At 41.1% G+C, this 15,273-nt stretch overlaps 1 protein-coding gene across 1 annotated transcript in view; it reads right to left on the reverse strand.

The window, feature by feature from the left end:
* Positions 1-2,159: 2,159 nt before the first annotated feature.
* Positions 2,160-15,273, reverse strand: part of adamtsl5 (ADAMTS like 5) — a 30,064-nt gene continuing 16,950 nt past the window's right edge. Inside the window, exons 6-13 of the mRNA XM_010751251.3 lie at positions 14,915-15,042; positions 11,507-11,630; positions 7,953-8,039; positions 7,170-7,333; positions 5,761-5,974; positions 3,755-3,877; positions 2,633-2,704; positions 2,160-2,551 (exon numbers count right to left, since the gene is read on the reverse strand). Coding sequence (XP_010749553.2) covers positions 2,217-2,551; positions 2,633-2,704; positions 3,755-3,877; positions 5,761-5,974; positions 7,170-7,333; positions 7,953-8,039; positions 11,507-11,630; positions 14,915-15,042 — 1,247 coding nt within the window. The 3' untranslated portion in view covers positions 2,160-2,216. The remainder of the gene's footprint in view (positions 2,552-2,632; positions 2,705-3,754; positions 3,878-5,760; positions 5,975-7,169; positions 7,334-7,952; positions 8,040-11,506; positions 11,631-14,914; positions 15,043-15,273) is intronic.

The following is a 15,273-nucleotide window of genomic DNA, read 5'->3' on the forward strand; positions in this document are numbered from 1 at the left end:
TTTTTTTATAGTGTGTTCAATCAGGTCTGCTTTGTGATACTTTACGTGACAGAGATTATGAAATATACAGTATTTTATGTGTGTGGCACTGATTAGCTACAAATATACTAAAGTATCATTTGAATATAACTGTGTTGCGGTCTGTTAAATAGTTAACTTTTGTGCCTTTTTGTTATGCATTTGAAATTATAACATTTTCTCTCATGTGCCAAAAGATTACTTTGGAGTGTGTGACCCACTCTGCCTAATGTAAAGTTATTGTAGTATTCAAAAACCAAGAACCAAGAATTTGCGATTGAAATTGGATTTTATCGATCTTTTTCACGTAACACAGTTTAAAAAATCCGACACGAGAGCAGCATCGTTTGTAAGAAAACAGTGTATTTACACTTTATTCACATCTAGACAAAAGGAAACACGACATTAAATTGCTAATATTACTGTACACGTGTATATTTCTTGACCGAGCCAGGTGACTGCTCATTAACTGTAAGGAAGTCATCACAGACACTCAGCTCAGTGTCATAAAAACCAGTCCCACGTTTCCACGTTCCAACATTATATGAACATCCGAGGAACAAGGGTCTACTTTAGGTTCACTTCAGCGTCTTACAGACACGACTACTTCATCTGAAGGCATGAGACAGAAAGCTTCCATCCCTTCTGGAAGTGGCTTTTTTTTTTAATATTTGTTTTTGTTTGAGCACGCTTGGTTTAATTTTTTAACATGTAAAACAAAATGTAAACAAGCATCCAGACCTTTTGAATGAATTTAGACTGGATAATGTAAGCAACATAAAGCGAGCATGCAGCTTCTTCATTGTGAGTCAAATATATGAATCAAAGTATGTTTGCTCTCCAGTTTAAGAAATTATAACGTCTACATTCCTGTTTAGCTGCCTCTCAGTCGCTCCGGCAAACCTGTCATTTAAGCATTTAAAAATCAGTCTTGAAAGTACTAAGAGAATCCGTATTTCCCGCGCTACACACTTCAGGTTCTATTTAAACACATGAACAAATCTTTCTTTGGCTTTGGGCTGAAAGACGAACCAACCCTGAAGCTGCCTCATCGATAAAGTAAATGACAAAGTTATAAATGAATAAAACTATGTAATTAAACTGGTTCTGCTATATTTCATAATCTCTGTCACGTAAAGTATCACAAAGCAGACCTGATTGAACACACTATAAAAAAAAGAATACCACAAAAGAGCAACACAGACACTGAAAGACGTTAAACAAGTGAAACAAGTAATGTGTTACAGTTTAAGCTTATTTTATATATATATATATATATATACATTGTGAAGCAATATGTTGTTACTATATCTCGAGTTAAAACTAAAAGAAAAATCCACCTCTTAAACCCAAATTGTAGACATTAGACATTAGGCAATTAGCTGCAGTTACGTGTGCCGTTTTAAAGATAATTAAAGGTGATAACAAAGTTAATCTCTTACAATTTAATTAAAAATAAATAAATATCTGTATGAAAGAACCTGAAGCAATTCAGGTATTCATTAAATGTATTATTCACTTTTTATTGACAATTTCTGAATGAGTTGTAGCCAATGCTTAAGTGTCAAAAACTGCAGTTTCCCTAACGTCCACTTGAGGCTGGCTCCAGAATGAGTCGCCTCCATGATAAAATGTCCAACTTCACAGCAGAAATAAACGTGTTTACAGCCCGGTACAAAAAAATGTTGGTTTTAAAACATTGTAACATTGTAATTGTTTCTGCTGAGCTGCTGGGAATATCTGGATGAGTTTGGTGCAATCCATCTCCAGAAATAAGGTGGATTTTTCCTTTAAGTTTACACACACACAAAAATACAATAATTATAAAAACAAAATTTAAATGATAGCTGTGGAAAAACAGCAATAACAAAAAGGCCATTTCAGTCAATGTTCTTCTCTTTGGTATGTGTTTAAAGGTGGGCACACGCATCCACCTAAAGTGCTCTATATGGTACAGTAAGCTGGTCAGGCTTTTAAATAAACATGGAGTCTTTATTTTTTATTTATTTATTTATTTTGGTGTTTCTTAATGTGGCGAGTTTCAAATGAAGTCGATGATCCAACGGTCATTTCTCTCCAGTGACGCCACCGTGGAACTCATTAGACCATCACATGGATCACATGGAGTCTGATGATGTTTTGAAGGTCCAGAAATGAAAACGTGGGAAGTAAATAAAGTTTCATTCTCTGATGCATGCTCATCCCCTCAGCTCTGCCGGCTGTTTTGGTCCTCTGTTGCTGCAGAGTCTTCCGAGCGGTCGCAGCAGTTCATCCTCTCTGGGTCTGTATGGCACCACGTAGCTGTCCTCCTCCATCAGGATTCGGTTTAGCGTGTGCTCATAGTTAATGTGACGACGCACCATCATTATATACTGTCTCCCCTCCTCCATGTGGGGGCAGTCACACACATTAGGGGCCCACAAGAACTCCCGATGCTCCAGGCGGAAGCCGTTGCGGTACGTGTGGATGATCTGGACGTCATAACGCGTCTCCTTGCCTCTGTACAGCTTCCCAAGGACTTTGCCTCGGAAAACTGACAAGAAGCAGAGATAAATTAATACATATATTCATTTACATTAATGTCAAAGCGTCACCAGCAAAGATTCAGACTTACCAAAGTCCTTCTGGCAATATTGTCTCTGGCGTTCTCTCCGACCTTTAACCCGCTGACATTTTCCACAATGCCCTGCACAACAAACATATATAAACATAATACAGTCATGATTTAAGGACGTTACATACCTTACAACCTTGACATGTTGGGAAACATGCATGCTTGCTTTCTTATTGGGAGTTAACTGAACATGGATGTATTAAGAAAACTGGACATAGTGCTGTCACTTGGCCTTGCCGCCAATTTGTCTACGAGTTCTGCGTCCATGTGTCTGAATCACTGTCAACATCTAAGATTTGATCACAGATTCAAATAGGCCTGGTTGGAGTAACTACCATGCCAATCATAGTTTTTAGGCAGGATTAAGAACGAGGAATAGCCATGGAAAAAGTTCTGAGATTGACACGACAATACAGCATGTTTTGACCTTATAGTGGCGCTAGTGGCAAAATCAGAGGATCACCAAAGTCAGTAAGAGTCATCTTCTGAAGAACATGAACGTCTGTACAAGATTTCATAGCAATCCATCCAATAGTTGTTGAGATATTTCAAACTAAAGTGGCATATTTCAAGCTCAAACAAAACATACTGTTAGACATTAAATCAAAGTTACAGTAACAAAGCTGAGGTAGTCTGAAACACGATCGATCGATCAAGTTTTTCTGACTACAGACAACTGCTTCAAGAAGATTATTAATACCATAGTCAATGCCAACTGGTCCCAAACAGAGAACTACTAACATGAACATGATGTCAGAAGAATGGAAATGAAATGGAAATTCAGTGTGAATATCAGGCTGCAGATGTATCTCCAGATGTTTTGCATCTGGATACAGGAAACAGAGAGAAACAGGAAGCCAAGCTCCATAAAGGCACCTTCGAACAACTCCTAATCTTATTTACACATTCTACTGTTTGTCAGCGTATTCACCTCTAGAAATAAGAATTAGCTCACAGACTGGAGCTACTGACCATCAAACATCTAAAAAGAAGTCCTGTCCTTGACAAAGTGTGGCGTTACTGAACACGCATATGAAACCCAAGGAGCAAGAAGCAAGCAAATTTCCTAAAATAAATAAGCATGAGTCGGCCATGATTTGTTGTTGGAAATGGTGAACGTACTTCCAGGTGAAGGCTGAGGCAGAAGGTTCCTGTGGTTCTCCTCACGCTCCAGGCGGGGCAGGATGGGCTGATGATGGCGGTTGTGATGGGGAGATTGGCGTGGCGGCTTCACAGGCCTTAAAACTGACAGACACAAGCAACACAATGTTGGTTAAAAAGATTCTCAGCAAGTTTAATTTTAATGAATGTCTTGTATTTGAAAAATTCTACTAGGCAACAACGGCAAACGTCAAGTAGAAGAATGTCTTCTTCAGCACTGGATGGTAAAAAATGTCTTTCATGTTGTGTCCTGGATAAAAATATATCACTTTTAGTTTCTGCAATTACAAGTCTCCTGGATTAAGTTAGTTGACATATATTAACATCAGTACCAGAGAGTAACTCAGAGCATCTTCTGTCAAGAATAAAGTGAATAAAACGCAGGCACATTTCAGCTCATGATGTTGCACAACGAACCAGAGGAAACACTCAGTTCTTTGTTTTGATCTCAAAATGCCTGGGGTGTGTACACAGTCCAATTTCACATGAAAATGGCTTTATTAAACAAATATTCATGCGATTCTCTTGGAAATTATGTCCAAACCCAGCGTCTGGAAAGTTCAGCTCGTTGCCTAAACAATCAACACACCGTTCCATTCCTGCAAGCAAACAGCAAAACAAGAGTCAGATTGTGTTTGGCACGACGCCATCAGCTGGAAAACCTTTCCAGAGAGAGGCTATTTGCATTTATTGCACTATTGGATAGAGCCTGACAGAAAGCACAAGTCCTCGGGCCGTGTGCAGATTTCCATGTGAATGTGCACACATAGGGAGGGAGATCGAGCACATGTGTACTGCAGGCTTATCATGCGAGATAAACTAGCTGCATTCCTCGGCTTCAGCAACCAGGTCAGCCCTCAGATAAACACTTTTAAATCAAATGAAGCCTGAGGAAAGATTTCTTTTCTAACGCCGTCGCCCACCACACAGGTGTTTTCACTTATTGCGCCTGATTGGATCAGGACTTTACAGGCGTGTACAGACCGTGATTGATTAAGATTCCCCGCTCATTCTCCTGTTAGTTTGTTGCACCTGTTAGCTTTGGACAACTTCCTTAACCACTCCTATTAGGCCGTGACAGAAAACACCTGTGAGGGTGATTGAGATCAGTGAATCCGGACTTCATTTTAGTAGTTTTGCTCCAGTTAAAATAAGAATTTCACAATGCTGCACAATAAAACATATTGGCTCTCTCTTAGAGGAATCGTTCATCCTGAAATTACAAGCTCAGTCATCATCTTCTAAACATGTCAGCTCAACCTCCATTAAAAGATATAAGAAAGCCAAGCACAAGAGTTATTTTGAGAATTTCTATCCGCAAACCGAATCAGATCTATCCGATTACTCCAAGCGCTCCAGGTGCAGCTTCTCCGTGCTCTTGCTGCATTATCTCAGCGCTTTAAACAGCATCCAAAGCCAGTATCCCTCATTACCTCCTAATATTTCAAGCAGTACTTCTCTACTGGCAGAGGGGCTGTTCTGCTACCGTTGCGTGACTGCTGGCTTGTTGTAGATAAAGCCAATGAGGAACATCTTGGGCATAATGTGTAAATACTGGATTTTTTGGACCACCGGTGCAAGCTACAAATTGGCTTTATTATGATACCATTGTAATGACGTCAGTAATTGCTCAGATCTGGAAACAGCTACAGTTACAGAGTCAGATGGGACAAGATGTCAGAAAGCATAGCCAGATTACCTAATTCACTTTCTGAACTGAAAATTACATTAGTAATCACTCCTCAGCGAGGCAAAGTGTTCACACACAGTGACGGTAAGTAGTTTGTTCACAACCATGCTCGAGTTTCTTGTCCAGTCAGACGTCTTTTGATGATGTTGATGATCTTTTTATGGACGTTTATCTGTTTTAAAGTTAACAGAGGCTTCATAGCTTCAGGTGTTTGAAAGAACACTGAGAAACTACGAGGCCTACCTGTGTTTTAGCTAGTGCTAGAGGCAAAACTTACACCAATGGGATCGGGTGGTGACAGGAGGAGCCCGGGTGGTGGTGGTGCTGGTGGTAGTAGTGGCGGTTGTAGTGGCTGGTTGATCCCAGGGGAGGTAGTTGGCAGTGTGGTGAGCTTGACGCAGTGGACTCCTCCTCCCATGGTAGAGGTCATACTGGTCCGGTGGCAACCAGTACTCATACTCGATACCTGGGTTTCTGTCTGTCGCCAACACCTGTACAGAAGGACGGCATGGAAACATCTAGTCTAGCCTGGAAAGGTGTTGAATATTTTGCAAGTGCATGCATCAACATTTAGATAATACTGAAGTGAAATCACATAAATCATGTTTAGTTTGTTTGATTTGACTTTTTCTGCAGCAGAGCAGCTTTTATGCAACACATAGAGTTTTATATTAACTATATTTTCTGTAGACAATAAAACGACTGATAGCACTGTTCTGGAGCTTTCGATCGTACCGTATCTAATATTACATCTTATAGTAGGGATGTCCTAATGAAGTTTTTTCTCTCCAATCCCAAACCGAGTCCTTAAATACTGCTGATACCAAATCTGATACTTGTATTCACCTAAATATGCATCTACTTTATCCAAATGGAGGTCCTGTACCAAAACTATAAAATTAATCTTTAACTGTTGATGTTGTATGAATGAAAGCTTAACTGGGTGATTATATTAAACTGGATCCTGAATATGACTCTTAAAACTGAATTTTTTAGAGGACTGGTACTAGGGTCCATCGCCTACATTTCGTTAAATATTATAGGCCTATAATATTCCATGTAGCCTTGTAATCCTTACAGTTAGGGTTACAACTTAACAATAACTCTGAAGGCATGGGAATTGATAAATTACACATGAATTGCTTACCCTGTGCCTTATAAAGTATGAAGTAAAGGCTGTCGAAACCCTTAATGATCAGGGTTAACCACTAGCCCTTAAGACTGTGTTAGGGTAAAGGCAATAACCTGAACACCAATCACCAAGGAAGTCATGAGTACTCGCTATGAAAGAGTCGGAGGATGCCTACAACTCCCATCAGGCTTTTATAGAAGTCAGACCAGCAGACTGATGTTCTTAGAGGAAGCAATAACTAACAGCTGTTTGGTAGCGGTTGGTCTGTTTGCGAAATACCTGAATGTAAGCAATAAATCATTTATCCAAACCTGATGTTTTACTGGCTCTTACTCGTGAAATGCCTAACAATGAGCCAAATAACTTTATTTCAACAGTGTATTGCACAATGAAGGAGAGTAGAGTGTCTCTATCTTTTAGCAGCTTTGGTGATTGTCTGGCTCAATGGTGCCAGAATGTTTGGTTATGATTTACCAGAATGGCCTCAAAAATAGACATTTTGCAGGCGAAACTAAAGACTAAGACTAAACTGTCCTTTTCTGGCATCTTCTCACCATTAGATGAAGGTCTTCCCGGGTGGGTCCCGGTACCTCGAAGCTCTCAAAGGTGTCCGCTGAGCGTCGGTAAAGCAGCTTCGTCCCGGCTACGTTGTACTCGCCTGGGATGCTGATCTTCCAGTTACCGTTGATCACAAACTGGGAGCGTCCGTTCTGGAGGGCTGGATGAGGGAGGAAGGTAAAGTTTGGTGTTTTTCAGTTATGATACGTGAGTCAAATATTTCCAAATGTGAACAATATAAGTGGGTCATGTTGAGGTGAAGGCAGGCTGTCACAAGCAGGCTATATATGGCAGTACTGGGAGAGGGGATTTTCCATGACATGAAATGGAAACAAGTACCTTCACCTGCTTTGCCCAGTGTGGTCAGATAAAGCCTTTATGAGCCTCTCTTTCAAGACTACAGTGTGTGCCATTTTGGGGGCGGGGGGGGCTGTTTTATTTTGGTCTCATAAACAAGGATGGGAATAGATGCCCTTGGTTATTAAGTTGCCTGGTAAACACACACAGTAGGTCCAGATACCAGATGGGACTGCTGAGCCCCTCCTGTCTCTGTGGAGAGGGAGTAATAACAAATGTAGGAATTAATTTAAAGCGCCTGATTAACACCGACTGCAGTCATGGAGCCAGTGACGCAAACTCGGTCTTCTTGGAGAAAGCTGAAACTGATATACACAGCAGGCCAGGAGTCCTGTGTGTGTGTGTGTGTGTTTGTGTATATATGTGTGTGTGTGTGTGTGTGTGTGTGTGTGTGTGTGTGTGTGTGACGGGCTAAATCTTACCTAGATAATTCCTGCTGTTATCGGTGACTCGGATATGAGTGGCTCCAGCTGGTATCATGGCCACTTCGTTGTACCCAAAAGGTCCGCCTGGCAAACAGAGACACTCAGAGGCTTAGCTTTTTCTTAACTACTTCTCATGATTAAAGGAAAAGTCAGTTTTTTTTACAACCTTGGAAACACGTGCTGCTCTAAAAAAAAAAAAAAAAAAACAGCTTTATGAGAAATAAAAGAGGCCATAAAGAGAAAAACCTCAGATGGCTTTTAAAGTTAAAGTTATTAGGCTCTAAATGAAAGGGAACATTAAACATCAGTAACACATAATCTCTTATATCCCTTATAATTCTGGTTCAACCTGCAGGGTGACTCGATCCCAGTGTTTTGTTTACGCTGGGACACTATGATGTGACTTAAAGCTACTTAGAGGTCAAACAGAATGAGAAATGATGTATACAGTATAACGTAAAGTCAAACTTTATGTTCCCATCAAGGGAAATTTAGTCACAGTGAGAAACTATTTCATGTCTCTGTTGTTGAAGGGGCACTCAACCGATGTGACATGTCAAAGTTATCTTACTAGTCACAGGGAGGACTACACGGCCTGTAACGAACAGCTGTTCCCTGTCTCCTGTTTTAAGGGTATTGCTTGATGTGACATGCATTTACCAAGCTGGGAGGATCTAAAGGCTTGTCTATACAGGAGGCCTTTCAGACATAGATTTTAAATCATCAGTCTCACATTCATCTGACGGAACAGTTACTATAGATGTTTCCAATTTTAGTCGACACAGTTTAAGTCTTTTATGCATATAATTACAGTAATTGTGACTCAGCATGCAGGGTTTGTGTTGACCTTGACTCATATTGACCAAAAGTCCTCATATCTTGCATATCTGCATCGATATTAAAAAAAAAAAAAAAAAGACTAAACCACTGGCGTACCACCTTAAAAGAACTATTTTAGTCCAGTGTGTAAGATCTAGGAGGGTCCATTGATAAAATATGGTGGAAATATAACATAATGTTCAGAAGTATCTTTTTATTAGGGTATGATCACATGAAAATAAGAATCGTTATGTGTTTGTTACCTTAAAATAAGAGAGAGAACAGGTTCTCTTTCAGAGAGTCTGCCATATTACACCACCATATTTCTACAGTGGCCCAAAATGGACAAACTAGCTGTAGATAGGACCTTTTGCATTTTGAATGAGTTTTGCAGCACCGTAGGTTCCCGTACAGCGAGGGATATTCAGTTGGTTGCAATCTGCAACCTCACCACTAGATGATGACTTGCCTTATTTCTTTGACTGGACTCCACGAAGATGCTGTTTCCAGCTGAGTGCTCATGTCCGATACCTCTACAATGAGTAATGTTACACTTTTTGTCAAAGCGTAAATCAATAATTGGTGGACTTGGCTCATGGCATCACCTAAGGTGGATAGTCCAACATTCATAGAAAAAAAGAGGCAGTGGCAACAAGCTCTATTAGTTTAAAGTTTTAAGCAATTATGTCAGTGTTCTTGTGTGAGGTTTCCTGGCATTGTGACCTTTAAAGAAACATCTTTTAAATGAGATGACGAGATTTTAATTCTAATTTTTAAGACACTTTGAGTCAATTTTTTTTTAAACTGATGCATTGATGAATGATTTGTGAAAAGTTGTGGATACATTCCAACAACAAAACATTTGACAGGTCGTACTATGCACTTTATATCCAGGGTTAATCTTTGAATAGCACACTAAATCATTTTTTAGCAATCAGTAACTGACAGGTAATCAGTAACTCAAATAATTTGGATGAGATAATTATGTTCTTTTGAGGAGATCGTGCCAAACACTGTTACAAAGTCTTGATTGTCATTATAAAACAATCAAAATCTATGATGTCTGTAATGACTAACTATGATTAATGGATCTGTTTACGAGCACAAAGAGAGACGATTTATGAATGAGCTGAAGTCATGACCATTCATTGCACAACGATATTTCACTCCTGAATCAAAACAAAAAGAGGCTGGGACAGCTCTATGGTTCCCCTGCTGCTCCGGAGTAAAAAGTAGCCGCAGGATGAACTCCATTCATTACAGTCTCTGAAGAGCACGTAACTTTGGTTGCCCCTGCTTACCCCGTTTAAGAGAGAAACTATGCACAAGGTTCGTCTGCTTCATTAGCTATATGAAGATGTAGAGTTGCGATGGAGGAAATGTCAGAGTCACAGACGGGCAGTGATGAGCTCGAGGCCATCACCGTCTGACCTTGTGAGGAGCCGTTCTTTGCCACCACCCTCCATCAGTTTTCTCTCCATTGGGAAACGCAGCTGCGAGAGGAGAGAAAACCTCCCAAGGCCGTTGAGTCGCCCAAACAAAGCGGCCATTATCAGCCTGTTTTCTTCTTGCTCATTCTGAGTCATTATGGTCAGCACTCGGCTCTGCCTACTCAGAGCTGTGTGAGGAAGCCACTGTCTTAGAGTTGATTCCCGAGCCAAGTCGTATGGCAGAGGTGTTTCCGTGCCCATGATGTGTTCAATCCCACAATTTGACTCAATTCTCAGAAGAGGGCAACACAGGATCTAAAAGAGGTCTTTGTCCTGTCTTGATCACACCTTATTCACTTTTCTTTACCTTCTACATCATTGCCAACATTGTGCTGTCCAATCACAGTCGGAATGCTTATTTGCTCTGTTGACTGTTAGAAACCGAAAAACCCAAAGTAGGTTCACCAATAGGGGTCCCCTTCCAGTGGAGAAAGTATGATAGGGGTGTTGTTAGACTAGTGAAACCCTGATGAAGTGCCCTCTTGGGTGCTGTTCCAATGAACAAAATGTGGTAAACTGCCCTCTAGAGTGCCCTTCCTGTGGAGAAAACATAATAAAGAGCCCACTAAGGTGCCCTTTTTAGTGGAGAAAGCACAGTAAACTGCCCTCTAGAGTGCTGTTCCAGTGGAGAAAGTTGTTTATTGGACTTGGTAACCTGTCCAGTTTGATTTAAAGTTTTTTTCTACAGGTATGTCCTTCCTATTTTTATCTTCTTTTTGATCATTTTCTTTCTTTTGAAAGGGGATATATGGAGAAACCTGCAGATTCTGACCTTCCCCCAACATGTTTCCTATGAACAGCATGTTGGCCTTTGAACTGCAGATACCGATGCAGGTAGAAAAAGTTTTTATGGCATCAAGCCAAAGTGTCATTGACTTTGAGCCTGGAGAACTCTGTGTTCTTCCTCCTCCTTCCTGAAATCTTAACGACTGTAATTTCGGAGGACCTGTTGTTAACTGAATTTATTCCTTGATGGCAGCCAACAGGTTTTGTTTGGCAAAAGTGTTACTGTGGTTAATGTGCACTTTATCAGAGAACAATAACCTTTTTGACTCAACCTGATTGACTAATAACACTTGGGAGGGAAAACACAAAGTAGGACTGGAATTATCCCCAGATCGTGTTGGCCTGAAACTGCTGCAATTGATTCCTCGTGGAGATAATATGACCATTGTGCGTGTGTGTGTGTGTGTGTGTGTGTGTGTGCGTGTGTGTGTGTGTGTGTGTGTGAGTGTATCCTACCTGCCTCCAGACCGTTGCTCTGGTACACACTCTTGTGGTGCATACAGGTGGTGTTTTGGCCTCCACACACCATACAGGCATCCTCCTGCTGCTTTGAACCCAAGATAGAGTCACAGCCGGGTTTCTGTATGACACACAAACAAGAGTTTGAACGTCTCTGCTGAAACTTGTTGAGTGTCGACATGCAGCACTCACAACTGCACACATTTTCTGACGAGTGCCCCGGCAACTTCTAACCTTTCTTTTTTTTGTCCCCTTAAACCTCCCGCCATAACTCAACTTGATCCACTCTCGCTCTCCTTCTCTTATTTGCTTCTCCCTGTCATTTTCTTCTCCTCACAAACATTTACTTTGGGGAAAAACAGCAGCTCAGGGCCTCAAGAGCGGGGGATTGGTCAGAGAGTTGTCTCTGTAAACGTTAAAATGCCAAAGCAAAGAGCACAGAGGATGAGCTGCATGGTTTATGGTGTGTGGAGAACCTTGTTGGTAGATAGATTACAGTGGCTGCTTTCTTCTCTGGCCTTCATCTCCCGCTCTACAGAGCAAACCAATCAAGGGGGAGGTTCCCAGACGAGGGAGCAACAATCTAGGGAACCTATAATCAGTCCCCTAAGCCCCTTAAAAACACAAAAACACTCAAAGCATCTGTGTGTGCACAACAAGAAATGAAGCTTCGGTGACAGAGTACCAGAGTGCATGAGGGCCCCACTGAGGGTACGACTGTGGTCCCCCAAAACTCCAGGAAACACTCATGCAAGCAAATGTTAATGTAACATAGAGAGAAATAAACTTAATGCTACTGATTCTTTCAGTTCACAACATTCCACTATAATCATTCTGAACTTTTGTTAATCGTTAAGGTCATCCGACATGCAAAACAGCAAAACATTCTCTTGCTTTCGGCTGCTGCTTTCTAGCCGTGCCGGAGGGTCAAGGGTTTACAGTGTTGGTCGGCCAGTCCACCAGTTTGGTCCAGATTGAAATATATCAACAAATATTGGATGGACTGCCGTGAAATTTGGCTCAGATGTGCATGATCCTCAGAGGAGCAACCCTAAATGAGTTCAGAGATCCGTTGACTTTTCCTGTAACATCAACTTTGGTTCTGAGTGAAGCAAATATTCAAGGTCCTGAGAGGATAAACTGTAATAGCTCCTAAGCTGTACTTAATGTTTAGTGCCAAATTAGCCTAAACTAACATCAGAGCATTGTGACTGTGAGCACTGTCAGCATGTTGATGTTAGTTCAAAGTTCCAAGCCTCACAGTGCTGCTAACTTGGCCGTACACTGACCAAAAACCAAAACCACGTTTGGATTTTGGACTATGTGCTGGAAAAAAACAAACATTTTGAAGACATCACCTTTGGCGCTGGTTATTTATGACGTGCATTTCCTGTCTCGATCATCCCAATATGGAATTAAATCATTAGAATATTGCTCTCAGATCAACATTTAGCAGCAGATGTGACGGCATATCAACATACACTGCACAAACACGTGTTGTGTCCAAACCGGCCATGTGTTCTGCAATCTGAATTCAATTTGTGACCTGCAGCCCTCCACACCAGCTGCAGCCTTGCATCTGTTTCCTGTTTCAGGCTCTCTGCTGCTCTGACCTCAGTCAAAGGTCCATAAATCCACTCATTTACACCACACGCCAAAAGTCAGCTCACACACACACACACACACACACACACATACACACAAACGTATACACATACAGGTATACAGACATACAGACACATGTTATTCCTTTGTCAGTGGTGTAAAAATAACTTTGCCTATGAGTGTCCCCCTCTTGTAGCAGATGTCTACTGAGCATTACGTATGAATGCTATTACTCTGCATGTGCTGCAGGACCCGAGGGATACAAGTTCACTTCCGACCATCCCCATCTGTGTGAGGGTGAGAGAGGTGAGCAGGGGACAGGCTGGATGTGGGAGCAGGACTCTGGACTGTGTGTTGAGCAGAGCTGTAATGCTAACTGAAGGCTGCACTCTTGCCCTCACGCACAGCATGGAGTTCACTTCTCCAGAGAGCTCCAGTCAGAGTGGTCAACATCACTTATACCACAACAGGGTGGGAATGAAGAGAGGAAAGACAGAGAGAGAGAAACTTTCGCTCAGTCAGAGGCTGGGGAGTTATTTCAGGCATCCAGGGATCTGGAAGTGAAAGTCTGATTCATATTCTCATAGACAATGAAAGGTGACTGGCAGTTCCAAGGCTTGGACGGCCATGAAAGTCTTCTGGTTCTGATACAACAGGTAAAAAACTGTTTATCGAAACTATCTGTTTTGTTGATTAAAAGGCCAATGATATAATACTGTGAACATAAAAGCAAAAGAAGAGAGAGAGCAATTTGCTCATTTTTGGTAGGAAACGTCGATCAGAGGTTAAAGATTGGCTGCATATGCTGCTAACAGTGAGCACAAGCTAAATTTTAGATTTTGTGTAAAGCCGATGAAACATTTAGCCAGTTAAACCCAATGTCGGGTGAATTTGGCCACTGTGGCACAGTGTGTTTGATTATATGAAGACTATGGAGGTGGAGGATGGAGGTTAAGCTGTCAGAAGAGTATTAAGATTAACCTAAAATTAAAATAAACTGTGAAATTGGACTGGGAACACCAAATTATACTTTTTCCATACTTTACATAGAATTAAAAGTGTTTTTGTACTAATGTTAAATGTTGAAACATGTGCAGCTGCCACCTTTATTAAATAAATCTGTACTAAAAAACTGTCAAACTTTTGTTTTAAATCAGGAACTGTCTGACTAAAGATTATGAATTTGTCATTTCTCAGTGCCCATTTTTAGTTTTAGCAGTTGGTGGTACGGTCACATTTTGGTCACAACCAGCAAAGCATTGAGCTTTGAAACCAATGTTTGACATTTGCCGTTTACATGCTACACCCTGGTGGAATACTTTTCCCACAGTAGCTTTGCTTATCTCTATAAGCCGCATTTAGACCGACACCAGAGACCACAACTCGAAACCAAAAACTCTTTTAAGGAAAAGCTGAATGGAAAACTTTGTCACATTAGGCCCTTTAGAGCTGCATTATGCTTTTTTTTTTTCAACCAACTATGCAGCTCTATGGAGCTTTTTAGCCTACTTTAGCTTGTTGTTTTTGTTCTATGGTAAAGATATAGTATGCTTCACTCTCAGAGCACCAAACAGAGCTGAAAGGAGAGCAAATATTGGATTTAAATGTATTAAATAGACTCTAATTGTGTCAGAATGTATAAACAGAAACACATTTAGCCATAACAACCTGTTTTTGTGCCTGTTTGTGGTTGGAAATCAATGAATGCAGCTCTAACTGACAAGTTAATAAAAGAATAACAAGCATCACTGAACACTAAATGCATAAAGAAAACACATACACAGTATTGTTGGCACTCACCAGGCAGTGTCCATTGACACACACCGCTCCGGGCTCCTTGTCGCAGGCTGTGCCGTCGAGCACACGGCCAAAGTTGTAGTAGAAGTTGTGACCCAAGGCCAGGCAGCTCAGTTCACAGGGGTTAGAGCCTGGCAGGGAAGATCTCCAGTCAGTGGCTCATTAGTTTATTATGGGGAAAAAAATAGGCGAGGTAAAAAGACAAGGGAGGGAGGTGGCTGAGAGACAGAAACAATAGCAGGAGGTGATGGGGAGAGAGTGGAGAAGGAGTGGAGGCAACAAAAAAAAACTAGCAAATGTCAAAGAGGAAACTCATAAACCTGTGTGGATTAAACACCCTGCAGGCCTCACAGTGGTCATGA

The sequence above is a fragment of the Larimichthys crocea genome, chromosome VIII (assembly GCF_000972845.2).
Source record: "Larimichthys crocea isolate SSNF chromosome VIII, L_crocea_2.0, whole genome shotgun sequence".
Classification (NCBI taxonomy): domain Eukaryota; kingdom Metazoa; phylum Chordata; class Actinopteri; family Sciaenidae; genus Larimichthys; species Larimichthys crocea.